Source organism: Anser anser (assembly GCF_964211835.1).
Source record: "Anser anser genome assembly, chromosome: 17".
Lineage (NCBI taxonomy): Eukaryota > Metazoa > Chordata > Aves > Anseriformes > Anatidae > Anser > Anser anser.
This window is the reverse complement of record NC_139738.1, coordinates 7,154,867-7,172,705: the sequence shown is the minus strand read 5'-3', so window position 1 is coordinate 7,172,705 and position 17,839 is coordinate 7,154,867. Positions and strand designations below refer to the sequence as shown.

General features: G+C 42.3%; 1 protein-coding gene across 4 annotated transcripts in view; it reads right to left on the bottom strand.

Moving 5' to 3' along the window:
- Window positions 1-17,839, bottom strand: part of CAPZB (capping actin protein of muscle Z-line subunit beta) — a 64,080-nt gene that overhangs the window by 29,270 nt on the left and 16,971 nt on the right. For all 4 annotated transcript variants that reach the window (XR_014573229.1, XM_083802399.1, XM_083802400.1 and 1 more), the window contains one exon: window positions 3,703-3,824. Coding sequence is in view for 3 of the 4 variants with exons in the window: in XM_083802399.1 (XP_083658525.1) it covers window positions 3,703-3,824 (122 nt within the window). In the remaining variant the exon portion in view is untranslated. The remainder of the gene's footprint in view (window positions 1-3,702; window positions 3,825-17,839) is intronic.

The window sequence follows — 17,839 nt, the reverse complement described above, 5'->3', positions numbered from 1 at the left end:
GCAGTGTAAGTTATTCTAGCTAGCAGATTGTGGCATTTTCAACCCATTACGGATGGAGCCAGCAGCAACTTCACCTAAGGAAAAAAAAATCATAACACAACCCTGTAATTTTTTCTTTTTGTGGAAGAGTACGCACAACACATTTAAAAACTTACATGGAGACTATTTGAAGAAAGACAGATGGACACGAGCACTTAAATTTCAAAAGTCAGACCTCTAATTCCCCTAGAAGAGAATGTTTTTTGTTTCAGCTAACAGGATTCAGCGTTGTTGGCACCAAATTCCCCATAAGGATTCCATTTAATGGAGCGATCAAACATACTTAGAATGGAAACGTATGGACAAAGGCAGAGACCTTGAAGTCTAATATCAAAAAAAGAAAACGAGGTCTGCTTTCACAATGCAGATCCCACTGCATTTTGATATCCCCCACAAACCTTTTACTACAGGAGCACTTGCAGAAGCGCCTGCAAGACTACACACCAAAGGCTGCTCCCACAAGCAGCAGTGATACTATGATGAGATGTGAAACTATCCATTTATGAAGATCCAAGAGAGACTCCAGATGTTCCTTTTAGTCTGATCCTTGTTTGACGTGAAGAAAACCAAGCCTATCTAAATACGAGGAAGGAGAAAATTGTGAGGGGCTCAGCAATGAGGATATTAATTTCCCTGAATGATGCCCCATGAAGCAGGTGGGATTATCACCAGAATGGCCAATCATCCCAGCCATTTTTTAAATTCGACTCCCAGTCAAACTATAAACTATAAACTATACAAACTATACAAACTATAAAGCCACTCAAAAAAAGAAACCACGTACAAAGCTCAATTCCCAGTGAAAAGGTGTGACTACCTAGCTTCACCTTTCCTGCAGAAATTATATGAGGCACAGTTGTCCACAGAATGCTTTGAAATCCTTGGATTAGTATTACAAGAAACACAATTAGCAAACACTCCGATAAGAAAATTGAAGTTTAGTTTTAAATGTACAGTAATTGGAGATGTAGCATTTTACAGGCAGGGAATAGTATTTATGAGTCCTCATCTAGTGTGTGGTTCTGAAAATCTTTGTGGAAATACCAAAAGCTTTTAAAAGCACAGTAAACTCCTCCTAGATTCTGGCCTAATTGATTAAATTAGTGTAAGAGCCGCTTCTCAGTAACAACTTCAGATTTTATGAGGTATGAATAACAGTGTCTGAACACAGGCACAGAATAGGATTAACACATGTACATGTTCGCGTCACTTGGTTTTCAAAGGCTTTTGCATTGTGTTGAAGGAAAGAATTTACTTTGTGAAACAGGGCTGAGGCCAATCAATTCCAGAAGGGAGAATCACTTCAATCCAGAACACTTGAACCAAAAGCCTTAGAGAAAAAAGAATTCTTTAACGCCAACAGCTGAACACTTTATGGCTACCCCATATGAAAAAATAAAATACCTGTCCTGAAAACCCGGCAAGTCCCACATTTTTCTGAGATTTAAAAAACACAAGTCTTCCTACTTCCTTTTAACTATTTAAGGATCTTCTCAGCAAAGAAAAGATTGAGCAAATTTCAGAGGCAGGCACAAAAGTAACCCTAAAGAAAGGGCTGCCAAATGTGCTAATTAAACGTGGGGTGCTGGGGAGGGCAGGGAGCAAGCGTTATTAGTTATTGCAGCGTGTCACAGTTCTGTTTAACAAGTGCCTCTCCAATTTTTCCGAGCCTCTGGTGATAAATGCTTATGTCAACAGTCTAAACGGGATTCAAGGAGACTGTAAGAAACACACCGCAGCCTCAGTGAGAACGCATCTCTTGAAGGACCCACGAGAAATACAGTATCTGTGATGTGCTCCCTTCTTTGGCATCTGCCAGAAAGGATGCAGCTGCGTGCACACATCTTGTGGAGGCCAGGAGATGCTACTAAAACTCCTTCAGCTGAACAAGCTTTCAGTGTCAGAATAGTACCCTTCAGGACACGAGCGAACACTTCACCGTAGAAATTTTCTTCCTTCTTGGCCCACTGCAACAAAGGATGTATTTAAAAAAAATCCTCATTGAAATTTACAGTCGGGCACAATCCTGATGCAGTGTCAAACTTCGCATCCATTAGCAGTCTCCTCCTCCTCCTTTTAGGGCAAAACCAATCTCAGTAGGTTGTCTGCACCGATCATCTGCAGACAGACAGGCTTTCAGTTTAGATAAGTACCTTTCCTGCAATTCAAAGTAATTAAAAACAATGTACTTATAAACCTTCATAACTTACCTGCTTCTGTAATGATGGCCTGAGCCAAAAAAAAAAGTTAAAAGAAAAAAAGTTAAATATTTTCTGGAATTTAGTGTTGAAATAGAATATTTGTAACATTCTGGCCAGATGATGACAAATCTCTACTCCAGACCTGCACAAAGCAAAGCTAAATTTTTACTGCAGATCAGTTACAATTGCTAGCACCAAAAATATAAGCTGTTGCACCAAGCAAAGAGCCTGAGATGCAACTCTCAATCGCAACCAGGAGAGTTGGAGTGGCTGAGCTGTTAACCCAGGACAGAAGATGAATGAATGGAGTTCATTACTTCACAGCACAGCACCCTTCGTTAAGAAAAAAAAGAGTAAAAGCCAGGTGATGCAATAATCACAAAGGTTTCTGGAATATAAGTTTTGTGATTCTTGATTAAATATTTGGAACTATGGCACTGTCACTACAGATGTTAAGAAAAGGCAGGTAATGCAAAGAGCTTTAAGTGTTGGCTGCTGAAACGTAATCATCCTAATGGGAAGGGATGGAATAAAACCAAAAAAAGAGAAACCACATTCAAAGCAGCTGCCAAAATACTAAACACTCATCATACCATTATTCTACTGTTACAGCCCTTTTAATTACATAAAGCTCATGTTTTTCAAATATTGTCACTGTCTTTGTCTATAGTCCTCAATATAAACGAGCTATTTTGGTAGAAAGAGATTCCTTTTCTTTGCTAAAAAACCGGGGCCAAGATTTTCACAGAGAACTAATGACAATGCACATCCAAAGTCAGACTCAATCCCGTGCAAAAGATGAGTGAAAGAACCTTTCCCAGCTGGCAAGTCCATGCTGCTTCGTTCAAAAAGATGATTTTGTTTAAACTCACTGCTTGCATCATCACTTTGTTGTTGTTACCTATTCCAAAGATTTTACTTCCTTGCAAAAATAGGTGGTTTAATTTCACATCAAGGCCACCACAACCATTTCTTCTGAAGATCAAACTGTTTTTAATCCTCTAAAACATATCTATGCTCCAGAAAGCCTAAGAGAAATCTGTTAGTGTCAGCCTTTTAACAAGATGATGGCATCACATTTTAGGCTTGAGTGAGTGACTGCAAATCACAGTACAGAAAACAAACAGAGGCACTAAGTTTCTAGGATAAAACATATCTTGTTCCTGCAACAGACAGACAGGGACCTGCCTTGCAAAGGTCATCAGATTAGCAACCGTACAATCAGCATGTCTGAAGCTACAGTCATCTGGAGATGATATTTGTGTCTTTTTGTATCAGGGAAATACTACGGACTACTTACATACCCAGTGTCTTACTCAAGAGAACAGGATTTGAAACAGTTCAAGATTCATAACTGAGTTAATTTTTTTTTTAAGACTACAATAAGACTACACTAAGAATACAATATACAAATGATGTAAAAAGTAAACCAGTTAGCTCCTTTCTTGAGATATGAACTCACCTATACGAGTCTCCATCTCTGTTGTAGTCACACAATAGATAATCTTTTCCTACCACCTTATCTCGTGCAATCTTCAATGGCTGATCAACAGAGGAGAGGAGATCTTCACAGAGGCTTGGGACCTGATGGATTGGAGAAAAAACAGGGAGGGAAGAGAGGGTAATATATTAAAATTAGGAGAGTCTGGTATCCCTAAGAACAGATTTTGTTATTAATAGCTCACATCTGTCCCAAAGCCAGAAACCTTTAAAAAAAAAGAAATAAGAAAAAAGCCTGCACTTAAATTACAACACAGTCCTAGGCTCCCACCTCCAATAATTCCAGATTTAATTACCTAACCACTAGTGTGGTCCAGCACACTTAAATATATACAGTCTCAATGTTAGCTTCTTGCCAATGACATCTAGTGAAGTGATTGTTGAGGACTGATGAATAAAGGTAAATATTTATAATGGAGTGGAAACTAGGGAGCTGCTAAAAGAATATGCCATCCGTATGCTAGAGTGTATTTTTCACAAGCTCCCACTCTGGGTCGAGTTTAGAATAGTTTCCAGGCAGCTGGCCAAACATTACCACGTTGGCTAATAAAAGTACATGTGTGCACACGCGTGCGCTCATGTAAAATCAAACATCTCCTACACAGGTAGCTTATAATGCATTCATAATCCCAGCTGTCTCCATGCGCTTCAAGTGGAGAAAGACGGTAAAAATCTAGTTTTAACGTGGCAGAGAAGCTTAGATGTACTGCAAAGCCAAAATTACATTTTGCAGCCTGAGGCTAGTGTGAAGGCAAGCCAAGCAAGCAGAGCAAATTCCATTCCGTGGTCTCTCGTTCTGGAGCTGACGGTGGCCCTGGTATCAATATCAATATTCCCAGTACGCAGGCTGTGCCTGGGCCAGCGGAGGAATTCCATCTCAGGGCACGTGCAGCACTGTGTCACCTGGGGGACGACTGAACCATCCTGAAGCTGTTATTAAATAATTGGTGTATGGTGCGTTTCCCTCAAGAAAAGAGTTCCAGATTTCCCCCTAAAGGGAAAAGGACTAAAATAAAACATCCTTTCCCAGCGGAAAGTTAGGAACACAATGGAACAACTGGTAAGTTCTTGAATATGCTGGTGACAGCAACGAGTTAATACAGAAGATGGAAGAAATAACTAATGTGAAATCTCTTCTACTTTTCATGCTACGTTGTAGAGATGAAAACTTGATTGAAAACATCAAGACAAAAAACAATCCAGGGTAAAATTAATCATTTAGTGACGAATTCACAACTCGTAAGAAATGAAAAGGGAAGGACGAATAAAGAAAATATGGGCATCTGCTTTCTTCTATTCAAGCCGTTGATTCACTGAACTGGTTGGTGCTATTTCAAAAGAAAAGAGCCTAAATGGAAAAAAATTAGGGGGTTACAACAGCTCCCAAAGGTATAACACAACCTATTTTAATGCGCGACAAGTATCATAACAGATCAAACTAGCTGAAACAAAAACAGTAATAATCCCAAGTACAAGGAGTACATACAGAAGAAGGTATTAAGTCAAAGTAAGCGAAGACATAAAACAAAGTAACCACAAAAGACAAAAAAAAGGCCAAAACAAGATGTGGCTAGCAAGAGACACAGCAGCTAACCCACATATCACCCCACAAACACACAGAGGGAAGCCAAGAAATGGTTGGTAAAGCTACTGTCTGTGCTAAAAAAGCTGAACCAGTTTTTTTTTATTATTATTTGGTCACAATATATGTTACACACAATATAGTGTGGCAACCAATGACAACAGTAGAGCTCGGCCTTCAGTTCTTTAGAACAGGGCAGTTATGTATTTACACAAAGCCAAATGCTTCTCCTAGGAGTTCATCCTTTGAGACTTGGCTGAAGCAACCTCAAAACCATCATACAGCTGCTGAGTAAATAAAAGCAGAATGGAAACAAGCAGCTTTTAGTAAAACCTTTACTTTTTCTGAAAACAGATGATCCTAATGCTCCAGGGAGCTAATACAAATCAGAGGTGGTGTGGCACAAGCTAAGAGGAAAGATGTATCCCCGCTCACGAGCCCATCTGCTTGCACTTTGTCTCTCCCTTCAGTTCTCCGCTGCCCATTAATTTCAGGCTGACTCCTCAGGGGCAGAGCAACTTTAGACGACTACTTCTGTTTTAGACGCGCATGCAACAAGACCCAAAGGCCTCACCATTCAGAGCCATGCTCGGGGCTGCTCCTAGGTGCAACCGAGCCCATCCTTCTTGGCTGCTCCACGGCCAGCTGTACACGCACCCAGAGGTAAGAGCCTCGAAACAGGCTCCTCACTCCGACAGCCATCTACATGAGGAAAAATGATTTGGAGAAAAGTGGCTTTTTTCCCAGACTCTGTTACTATTGCATTTCTTCCAGAGAAGCCCTACGCTACACATGTGGTAAGAGAGCACGAGAGGTTTCGCTGTACAGTTCTTCAAACTCAAGTATATATACACACAACGTTTCCAAAAGAAATCCCAATCACGAGCCCGAGTCAATCCCCCTGCAGAAAAGCTCCTTATATCTATCTGAACCAAAGACCTTTAAAAAAGTCAAACAACGAAGTAAACACATTGTGGCTATTCAAGAGCCTAGACAATGCAGTGTGCTACTGCCACAAGGCAAAAATACACTTATGGAAGTAATTTTCTGCTGGTACGATTTTCTATGGGTACAAAATTAAGATATCACCTTAAGAGCCAGGATGAAGCCTGTGAATAACACCACCACTCTCCTGGCTCAAAGAAATGCTTTGTAATAGGGCTCATGCTTGCTATGCAGGACACGATTTCCTTTGAATTGCAAAGCTTTCTAAATCTGAGGGATAAACTTTCAAAGAATCAAGGACCATCGCGAATTCCCTCATCCCCTTGTCCACTTTTAAGGTTGATTTTTAAAAAAAAAAAAAGATTAAAATTAATTTTCTCTAAAAATAGCACGTGCCCACTAAAATCCTTCCCAAGAAAAGATCCCTTGGGTGGAAAGGATAACAGAACACATAGCAGAAAGATTTTGGCTAAAGGACCACTGCAAAACATGCTATACATGGACATGAAGCCCTAAACCTCGGGTGATTCCAAATCAACGCATCCCAGGAATGCAGGTATCATCTGCATCATCTTCACTTGCCAAAGACAAAACTTGGAATTAAGATGACCAACAACACTACTAAGGAAAAACAAAAGTCAACTGCAAATTCCCATCTAAAGCTCTGATTAATCTCTACAGAACTCTAAGAATTTTCCACATTCCAGATTTAAAAAAAAAGTAATAATTAACACTGCCAAACAAACTTGAGTTGTTATTGACTAGTGCTCAGAGATCACCAGGGTAGTTCTGACTGTGCTGTTATAGCTGCAGGCTTTTTTCCACATTTACAAACCCTGTCTCATTAACTAAGTAATATTAAGGGTTCCTTATTCGAATCCTCAAAAAGTTCCTCCAGAACACCAGGCTATGCCATGCCTAAAGGTTTCCACGGATGCTGAGGGTGTTTCTGTACTGCTTAACGGGAAAACACAGTCTCTTACTGACCAGAAGGTCCCCATGACATGTTATGCCTTAAAAAACAAGGCACTTCACTTCCACGTAGCAACGATGAACTAAATTTCTCTTGGGATGAGTTGGTAACAGAAGTGTTCATAAGCACAGCCTCTTTTTCAGTTTCTAAGAGCTGTGGCTAGGCTTACAGCTGTGACAGTGAATGTGCTGCATCATACACTTTTAGAGTATAACACTGTATTTCAATACGGTATTGCAGTAATATTCTTCAACAGGTGGTCAGTCGTGTGTGGAGCCAGGAGTTGGACTTGACGATCTTTGCGGGTTCCTTCCTACCAAGAATTTTCCATCACATTGCTAAACACTCATTTTCTCTTCACTCCAGACACCCTACATGACTTCAGGCAATATACTCTTTTCTCCTTCAGTTTCTTTCAGAATAAAATTGGGAAGAAAATCTACTCACACCCTGGAAGTATTAGACAATTTCAACAGTGTTGATAAGAGAAGAGAGGTATTTCAGCTGATGGAGCTACTCACATAATTCCATTTCTTGGAAAAAAAGTCCAAATGTGGCACAGTTACCCCAAGAGAATAACTTCTTTATTATTTATTACATCAACTTTCAACAGCTGCTCTACTTCTTTCCTAAGAAAGGATTGACAAGATTTTAAGAAAGGATTGACAGGACTTATGCAAACTGGTCTTCCTCTTCTATGTTATAAAGCCACTTACAAGGCAAATGCAGTAATCTGCACATGGTCATTTGCAGCTTTGAAGACTTCAGCTACATAAGGCTATTTGATTCCTTCGGAATTAATGTTTTTTGCATTTTAAACATGCATTGATAAGATATTTTGCACTGCCAGGCTAAACAAGCTACTCCAATGCAAGCATCGAACAATTGTTTTCCATTATGCACATGTCCTTCCTTAAATTCTTCCCCAAGTCAAGCACTGAACCTTCATTTAAATTACTGTTCGCATGTTCAGACTCTTGTGGAATTCAGTTTATATTTAGCAAAAAGATATCCCTATCTTCCGATCCTAGTGAAGACAGTTCTGCTTCAAAGACCAGCCAGCCCACTGCCATTCTGAGTTTTCAGACTGAAACGCCAGATTAGCATTAACTTCTGGCATTCACTTGGTGTATGTTAACTGGAAAGCCAAAAGGCTCTTAGGTGTCTGAGTAAGCACGTTTGTCTCTAACAGTCTTTATAAAGAGAAAAGAGACTTAAAATTTAGAACTGCAAGAATTAACCCACTTCCCAGGCCAATCCCGAAATGCCAAAGCAGTGATTTTACTCCATTCATCACCACGCTATAAATAAGCGTCGCTGTGATGAAAACATTGACTACATGAGGATTGCTTTGTAAGCAAAGTGTGTGCTCCCAGCTTTATTTTGACACAAGTTTCTCCACCCTTAAAGCAGCGGAAGGTCAAATGCAGAATATAATTTTAACCTTATATCTTTAGCTAAAGGCCATCATTAATACAATTGGGTCCACAGTGTACTCTGGACCCTAGTGCACACGTTTCCACAAATAAGCACTCCATCTATTATAGTGCCTGTGTATATAGTCACGGAGCAAGACCACCCTCGCTGTAAATCAGTGAAGAGAAAGAGAGGACTCTGAGGAGGTCCGGACTCAGCTGTTCAGGCTGGATGGGAATAGCAGCATCATTCAGAAGCACATACCGTGCACCAGGGCACTGTGTTTGTGGGATTTATTTTTTCCAAGGAGATACACAATGAACGCTTAGTAGAGAGGAAAGAAAAAGTGAATGAGTTAGGCTTACTCTGCTGCATGTTGAACAAGGATTCGGTTGTCTTGTGTAACAGTATTCTCCATCAGAGCAAGCCAGGTATGTGGACAGTGTTTTAATTAAGTCGACTGCTCTGCTATCAAGACAAATAATCACTTGTGCCGTGGTCAAACTGTGCATTTGCTGGCATAGCTAACCTAATAATCTTTCCTTCTTGACTCACTTTTTGGTAATGTTACCAAAACAATTGTTTCTGAATTAATCTGTTTAAACACAATTGAACTGGCCTCTAAAAAAAGGTTAGAATAAATGAGCAGTAAAGGCTAAACAGGTAAATGTTTAAACAGGTAAATGTGAGCCTCTTCAGTCTCACATGCATTCTCCAGCTTAGCTTTGATTAGGCTGGCTGCTGGATTGCATCTATTTCTGCACCATACATTCAGAAAAGTTCAGTTTGGCTCACTAGCCATGCAACCCAAGTACACGAAGGGTACTATTATTATTCTTTTGTTTTTCCCCTACAGCCTTAACTGAAACAAATCATGTTTGCAATTGAAGCAGCAATATTGTTTGTGTAAGGTTCTGTGCTTAAAAAATGCATGTTTTTCCACCTTTATGTAGAGGTCAGGACATCCACAAGGAACCTCACACACTGCAGAACTATGCTAAATGCATAAAAATTAAAAAGGTGAAACATTTTTCCTTAAGGTTTTAGAAGAAGCTTCAAAATATTAGCAATGCAGGCATTCAGATCCATTTGTCCTTTGGAATGTGTGTCTATAACATGCAGGTATCTGAAAACACGTAACTTGATGAGTTTTTAATTAAAAGCTGCATACAAACTGAAAAACAAGTACCTTAATTGCATGTGAACTCTTAAGACTTTGCTTTTTCTTTACGGCAACTTATATCATTAAAGAAGTAGACAAAAACGTTGCCCGTGTTACCTGGGGAAGTCACTTGGCTGCAAAGAACAGCCCATGTAAGTCACCAGCAGTTCCACAGAAGAATTGTTTTAGCACAAGACACCTCCCCCCCCCTTTCAGCCTGGATTCCTCCCCTCTTGGCCAGCATCTAATGAAATATTATAATTTTTCCGAGTCATTCCACAGCCTCAGATTTTCCTGTTCCTGCAGAACACAGACATGGTCTAACGGATGTTGTGGAAACTCTAGAAGGAAACCTGGCTCCATTCATTTTGGACCTAAAACCACTAGTAACGTCACTCCCACATATCCACGCGTTGCTAAACCTTAATTTGATCCATCAGATGTCCAAGGGCCATACATTCTTCATGCTTTGTTTACTAAATGACATTTAAATGTACTCGTGTCCAAGGCCAATGTAATTGATATTGGAAACAGCTCAGCTTTACTTATTTGCATTGAATTCCAGCACTGCAAGAATTATCAAAAATGAAACGAAAAATCAATTAGCTTTTCTGGGAAAAGGCAAGCATAAGATTGCAGATCTGGACTTATCCAGTCAACGATGTCACAGCAGAAACATTATGTTAATTACAGACTTTTTCAATTTAGCTCAAGGAAGTGCATCTAAAATCTTTGAAAGGTGACTACTGTTCATAAAACAGCATCCTTGGCATTCTTCCGGTGACTCGCTGGATAAAATAGAGCTTTTGCTGGATTCTGCATTATGGAGCTTACCGAGAAACAAAAGCTAGCCATCTGACAGGCACAATGAGACGCCCCAGATTTTGACTAGTGACCTGCAGGTGAAGGCTTCTGTATCTCATTACCAGTCACAAGTCCCATGAGTCGTCACAGCATATCAATATCTTGGGAAGTCTCGACTGCATGTGTCAGGAGTCCAGCTGGTGTTGGAGATATCCAGCAACAGCTACAGGAAAGGCACAGGCGTACTCTCCAGCTCTTTACCTTGAAGTTTCTATAGCCTAGCTTCCCCTGCCACCCCCCCAGTCTTTGAAAGCTCTTAGATAGGTTTCTAATCAGGATTCAAGCTCATCAAGTGATCCCCTGACCCCCCCCCCCCCAAACACACACTCCATTAGAAAGATTTGAACAGACATTTCAAGGGTTAGTAACACCAGCAGGAACCTGGAAGAAAAGAGACACAGATCAGGCTTAAGAAGAAAATGACTACATGAATACAGAGCCAGAAGTGAAGCAGAAATTGATTTTTACAATCTCATGCAAGCGGGGTTGCTAGCTCTATGCCAGCATCACGCTGACCATTTGCACACACGGTGATCTCCAGTTACCATCAAGGTATCCAGAGGTAATCTTTTCTAGTTGGAAAAGTGCCTGCTTAAAGCCACTCACCGAATGGAAAACTGGCTCGTAACCACCGTTAAGTTTCTTCGGAGCCAGCCTCCCTTTTCTTTAGCCAGTAATCCTTGCATTAGAAAAGCAACTGGCTGCATATAGCCTGGAGCCTATCACACCCATCAGCAAACTCAGGAAGAGCCGCAGGTCAAAAACACAGCACTTACACCGTGAGGCTGTCAGCATAGTTCTGCTTCCACTCTTTTCAAGTTTTCACTGGGTCTGAATTTTATTTATTTTTTGAAAACGTCTTCTACCCTCACTAGCTGTTCAGCTAGCCATCTGCATTCAATTATTTTATCTTTCTCCTCAAAACTGTACACTTCTTAGGCTTTTGGACTCAAGATACAAAGAACCCCAGCCACATTCTCATGTTCTTTATGGTCTGTGCAGCCGAAGCAACACCGCTTTACTGAGGATAAATTCTCTAGCTTCATATATCTTCAGTTACCAGAAGGCACACAAGCAGATTTGAGGCTTGCCTGGAAGCACGCTAGCTATATGAAGCAGGTTTATGAATACTGTTCAAATATTTCAAAATCAGAAGTTTATACACGTGTAAATTCATTACTCTGGGACTTTTTAAAAAGTAACACGTACTAAAATATCTAAGTATTCTGCTGTAATTAGAAACTCAAGCAAAGATTGTTACCTCCCAAATCTTTAAGTACAAATTACCCTTGAAAAAACAACCAGTGAAGCTACTGATTGCTTTATCAATAAATAACTTTAGCCTTATTTCTTCCTTGTCAACAGTAACTTGATTCTCTACTTCAAGGAAGCTTTCACATTTAACACTGAAGAAGAATGGGAATAAATTGAACGTTATCTGAATACCAATCCTACTGGGAAGAGATGAAAGTCGTGGCTGCGAACAAGCCCCGCTCTCCTGGTGAGCCTGCTTGTCCATTTTATGATCCAGTTTTGAAAGGATGATTCCCCATTCCCACTTCATGCCAGCCATCTGATTTTTCTGAGTCAGCGAGATTTTTCATTCCGTTTATATGTGCACAGACAGGCAATCACCCAAATTAAACACTCGGCAGGAAATTCTTACTTACAGAGGAACCTGCTTCACTTTTACCGAGACTGAGGGCACATCAACTTCCATATCCAAGCCAAAGCCATCAAGGCAACCCTGACACAGACCCCTTGCTGCATGTGGCCCCTGAGCACAACAAATCCAGTCTCCATCCTTTCCCAGAGATGCACCCCTCCAGGACATGTCAGTGAAGCTGTCTTGAAGAGAGAAAGGCTTCAGGAAGGCATGATCCCAGCTAACATTCACCTACCCTGCTTTGTGCTTCCACAGTGTCCTTGGCAGAGAGCCTCCACAACAGCACTGCCTGAAAGCTGATGGGGCTTCTCTTGGGGAGAAAAAAACAGCTAAAAGCATATGAGGACCGACTTACCGCACAGCTGTCACCTTCAAAGAAAGGAAGCAGGAGGACAAATCTCCAAGATCGTTCTGATCGTTCAGTATAAACCATTCACCCACTCTACCAGCCTCCTTATTTCATGCCAGTCTGTGATTTGCATGAGCAAAACCAAAACCTTACTCTTAACTGATAAAAGAAGCATTTCCGTCCAGAAAATCCCCTTAATATTCCCCTTTCAGCACGCGATGGAACACGTGGTTCACAACTGACTTCCGTAAGCACAGAACGTCAACAGCAGCAACTTCTGCTGGGGAAAGCGAGGCAATAAGGAAGAGCGACAGTATTTATGATACGATTTTAATTGTGTAGCAATACTACAAGTGTTATTGCTTGGGGTATCCTCACGGTAACTCCATCTCAGAGCAGTGCGATGCCTTGTAACGTTCCTCTCATGGAAAATGAATTACACTCCAGGCCCGGCTGACAGGTACACGCTCCCAGCCTTCTGCCACCCCAGTTCCCAGAGTTCCATGGAAAATTATTCTAATTTAAATTAGTTGTCCTTAAAAAGGCATGCGCCTACACTAAACACTTCTCATAGCGATTTCAAAGTCCTCTTGCACGCCGACAGCCTCCAAGTAGTCTATTTACAACTAACGACTAATTGAATTCCAAGCAGAGCTTTCCATGCCAAGGCACATTACCAGCACCGCACACAACTCCTTTCAGCCTGCACTTCTGGAGTCCTGTGATTGACAAGGTCTCTAATGAACTCTAATTGAGGACTCCGCAGTTTGAAAAAGCAACAACAGATGTGGTAAAAGGGCAACCCACAAACTGGTTTGCTAACGAAAGAAAAGCGTCTGGTCTGATGAGGGCCAATGACCCCAAAATTTCTACTCTTCTACCCACCCTTTTTTACTTTGTGTTCAAGTCCAGACCCTTTGCCTTGGTTAGCTCAACACTTGGGGGCAGTGATGCACAGCCTTGAACATATTCCACACATTCTTACTGGCCCCAGGATGCTCTCTTATTAAAAAGCAGAGTTTTGACAGAGTAACAGGGACCTCAGACAGGGAACGTAGTACAGCTATCCTCAGCAGCATTACAAACCTAGGAAGATGTTAGGTTCTTCCTATATTAGTTTTGGAAAGCTTTTTGCATACAAATATGCATTTAAGTCATCACCATTGCCTTCCAACGGATCTTAATCAGCACGAGAGCAGTTAAGTTACACATCAGCCTGCAGATCAGTTCCTATAGAAAGGCTGCAGAAAGCTGAGCTGCAAGCAGACTTCAAGAAATAACCTACTCTTTACACAGGGAAAAAAAAAAAAACCACTCATGCCCCTGCTTGCTTCAAGTTTACTCCAGCATGGAAATGTAATGAAGCAAGGAAACCAAGCACAAAGGAAGCAGAAGTCAGCGTGCCGTCTTTTATAGTTCTATCACAAATTTAACGAACCTGCTCATGCTCATCGTGCGTTTGTAGCCTGACCTTCTACTTCAAGGAGGTTATTGTCTGGTAACAGTACAGCAAACAGAATAAAAACCATCAGCTGTGAAGGTTTAGATGAAACTTGCCAAAAAAAGGTCAACAAACTATTTGCTAGAGTCTGGCCCATGATGGTTTTGGAACTATTACAAGGTGGCAGTGCGTGTACTGCTCTTGTACCGAGTTCAGACTTGTGTCTCGTGGAGGTCAGGCTGAGAGAGGGCTGCAGAAGAGGCAGGTCCACAGATGTCTCGACAATAAAGAAGCCATACTGGATTTAACAAGTTATTTCATCTCCTCCCCAGAGAAGAGACTGCAGGAACTAGTGTGGGAATCCCATGGACCCTCCTCTTAATACGCATGGTTCAAACTGGTCTGTTTCACGTTACGCTCCCAATATGAAAAGAAGCCCAGTCAGTGAGATGCTGATGGAAAGCATGTAGAGCACTAATGAGCACCATCCAAAAGTAATTCCAACATTTAGAGGGAACTAGCAATTTTCTGAGTCATTAGAAAAACCTCATAGCAATTACACAGCCAAGCTTACCATAGCTCCCCCCACCAGTCATTGCTCCTGTCGGTCCTTAGAGTTGCTTAAGCCCTGATATCCATTCATTCCTCCAAATTCCATCAGAAAAATAGCCATGTCATACCAGATCATACCAAGGATTTAGTTACTGGGTCCCACCTCAAGCAACAGCCACAAAAATGATGCCTTAGGTTGCCAAGAGTTTTGGTGGCACAGATGTAGCCAATTAGTAAATGGTTTCAAGAAAAAAAATAATCCCTTCCTGCAGGGAATAATTCCCTTCCTGACCCACAGAGCTTTCTTATCTATACCTTGGCTTGTGTAACCAAACGCAATATTTAAATAGAGTTTGATAAATCTCTATCAGCCGGCTTTTTCACCATAGGACTCCTCCCAAGCTCACTACCAGCTTCAATCCCGCTTAGTAACAGACCTCCTCGGCTCAACTTTTCCCTGGTAAGCAGCCACTCTTCTGTGTGTAAAGATGATAAACAGTTTGGATACTGTTAGTTAAAAGGTTTAATTAAGAGGTACTAGTTCAAGTAGTTGCAGAACCATCAGGTTTTTAAGGTCTCTGGGATAAGGTTTGTCAGCATCGTGCATAAAATTCAGACCTGCACAGAAAGGGGATGTAGTTCTCACAAGAAGGCAGGAGGAAAGGCTTAGTTCAAAGGTCTAACAGCTCCGTTCCAAACCAATGCACCACGTCTGCAAACATCTGGAAGCTTAGGTCAGAGGAAACTGTGCCACGCTGTTTTCAGGGATGCTGTTTGCTTTTGTAGGGAGAAAATTCACGTGACCAAAGCCCAATTACAGTTGAAGCTGGCCAGGTCTGTGGGAGACAATAAAAAGGGCTTTTTTAAGTTTGTGAATAGAAAAAGGAGGACCGGAGAAACATAGGTCTGCTACTTGATGGGGACGGTCACCTCACAAACGAGGACAAAGGCAAAGCAGAGACGTTTAATGCCTTCTTTGCCTCTGTCTTCAACACCGATGATAAGGCTTCGGGAGTGCCCTGAGCTGGAGGACCATGACAGTGGGAAAGAAAACTCCCAACCAACCCTGAACGCGTGCAGGTTTTGCAGCTCCACCTGGATCCATTTGTCCATGGGGCCTGATGGGATTCATCCCAGGGTGCTCAGAGAGCTGCCTGATGTCATCGCGGGACCTCTCAATTATTTTTCAATTGTCTTGGGAATCTGGAGAGGTCCCAGTTGACTGGAAGCTGGCAAATGTGCCAATTTTCAAGCAGGGCAAAAAAGAAGACCCTGGTAACTAACAGGCCTGTCAGTCTCACGTCAGTGCCTGGTAAAATTATGGAGATTATCAAAACACACCTGAGGGACAATGCAGTCACAGGTGACAGCCATCACGGGTTCCCGAGGGGTAGGTCCTGCTTAAATTGAATTTCCTGTTATGATATCACCCATCCAGTCGACCAAGAGAAGCCCGTTGATGTCATTTTCTTGGAGTTCAGTAAAGCTTTCAAAACGGTTTCTCACAGCACCCTACTGGACAAAATCTCCAGCATACAGATAGATAAAACCAACACGATGGGTGAGCAATTGGCTGACGGGCAGGGCTCTAAGGGTTGTGGTAAACGGGGTTACATCAGGCTGGCTGCCGGTCACCAGTGGAGTTCCCCAGGGCTCCATTTTAGGGCCAGTTCTTTTCAATGTTTTCATAAGTGATTTGGATGTAGGACTAGAAGGTGTGTTGAGTAAGTTTGCTGATGATACTACATTGGGAGGAGTTGTTGTCGAGGGGGGAAAGGCCTTGCAGAGAGATCTGGACAGACTGGAGAGCTGGGCGATCACCAACCACATGAAGTTTAACAAGAGCAAGTGCCAGGTCCTGCACCTGGGACGGGGCAACCCTGGCTGTATGTACACACTGGGCAACGAGACGCTGGAGAGCAGCCTTGCAGAGAGGGATCTGGGGGTTGTAGTTGACAGCAAGCTGAACGTGAGCCAGCAGTGTGCCCTGGCAGCCAGGAGGGCCAACCGTACCCTGGGATGCATCAAGCACGGCATTGCCAGTCGGTTGAGGGAAGTGATTGTCCCGCACTGCCCTGCGCTGGTGCGGCCTCACCTCGAGCACTGTGCGCAGTTCTGGGCAGCACGGTACAAAAAGGACGTGAAGCTGTTGGAGAGTGTCCAGAGAAGGGCTACAAAGGGCCTCAGTGAAGGGCCTAGAGAGGAAGACATACGAGGAGCAGCTGAGGTCACTTGGTTTTTTCAGCCTGGAAAGGGAAGGCTGAGGGGAGACCTTGTCCTGGGGTCTACAGCTTTCTCACGAGGGGGAGTGGAGGGGCAGGCACCGATCTGTTCTCTTCAGTGACCAGTGATAAGACCTGATAGGAGCCAGGAGTTGGGCTCGATGATCCTTGTGGGTCCCTTCCAACTTGGGATATTCTATGATTCTGTGACAGCTGGCACTAACTAGCCTATTATAAACCCCCAAACACATCACATCCCAGAATATATGACTAAATCAAATGCATCTGAAGAAGGATGCTTGTGCCCATTATAAATCTTAAGTTAATCGTCTTTACTACCAATTTATGGAAGGGAAGTAAACATTGCAGGGGCAAGCAGAAAACAGGTATCAGCACAACACAGCTGGCTGGGAGTTTTTAGGATACTCACTAAGCTGCAGAATACCTGGTAGGGCATAATTTATAGATAGGTTTGGGCATTCTCCAGAACCCCAGTGTTCTAGTCCTGAAATGTTCTGTCTCAGTAAGTCTTTGAAGCATGTGCCATCGCACACCCGCTGCGCCTGCAGCACAAGTCCTGTGTCAAGCTGCAGGCTGGCAGGCAGTTAGCAGGAGACGGTACACACGTACAAGGGCACGCATCACGTTTGTACAAACCATCCCAGCTGCTTTAAACAACAGCCTCCAAACTGCCGATGACTTCATCAAGAAAGCTGCTAATGACCCTTCATCCAAAAGGATGTCCACGCACACACAGTAGTACCTGCTGGCTTGCCCAAAATGAACACGTAGATTGATGACGTTGTTTGGGCAATTACTCCATTCCTCAACCTTGCCGAAACACGAGGAGAGAACCACAGATCACCATACCTTGGAGATGCTTTAGAAAATGTTCTTACATACCAGATCTTTGTCATGCCTAGGACC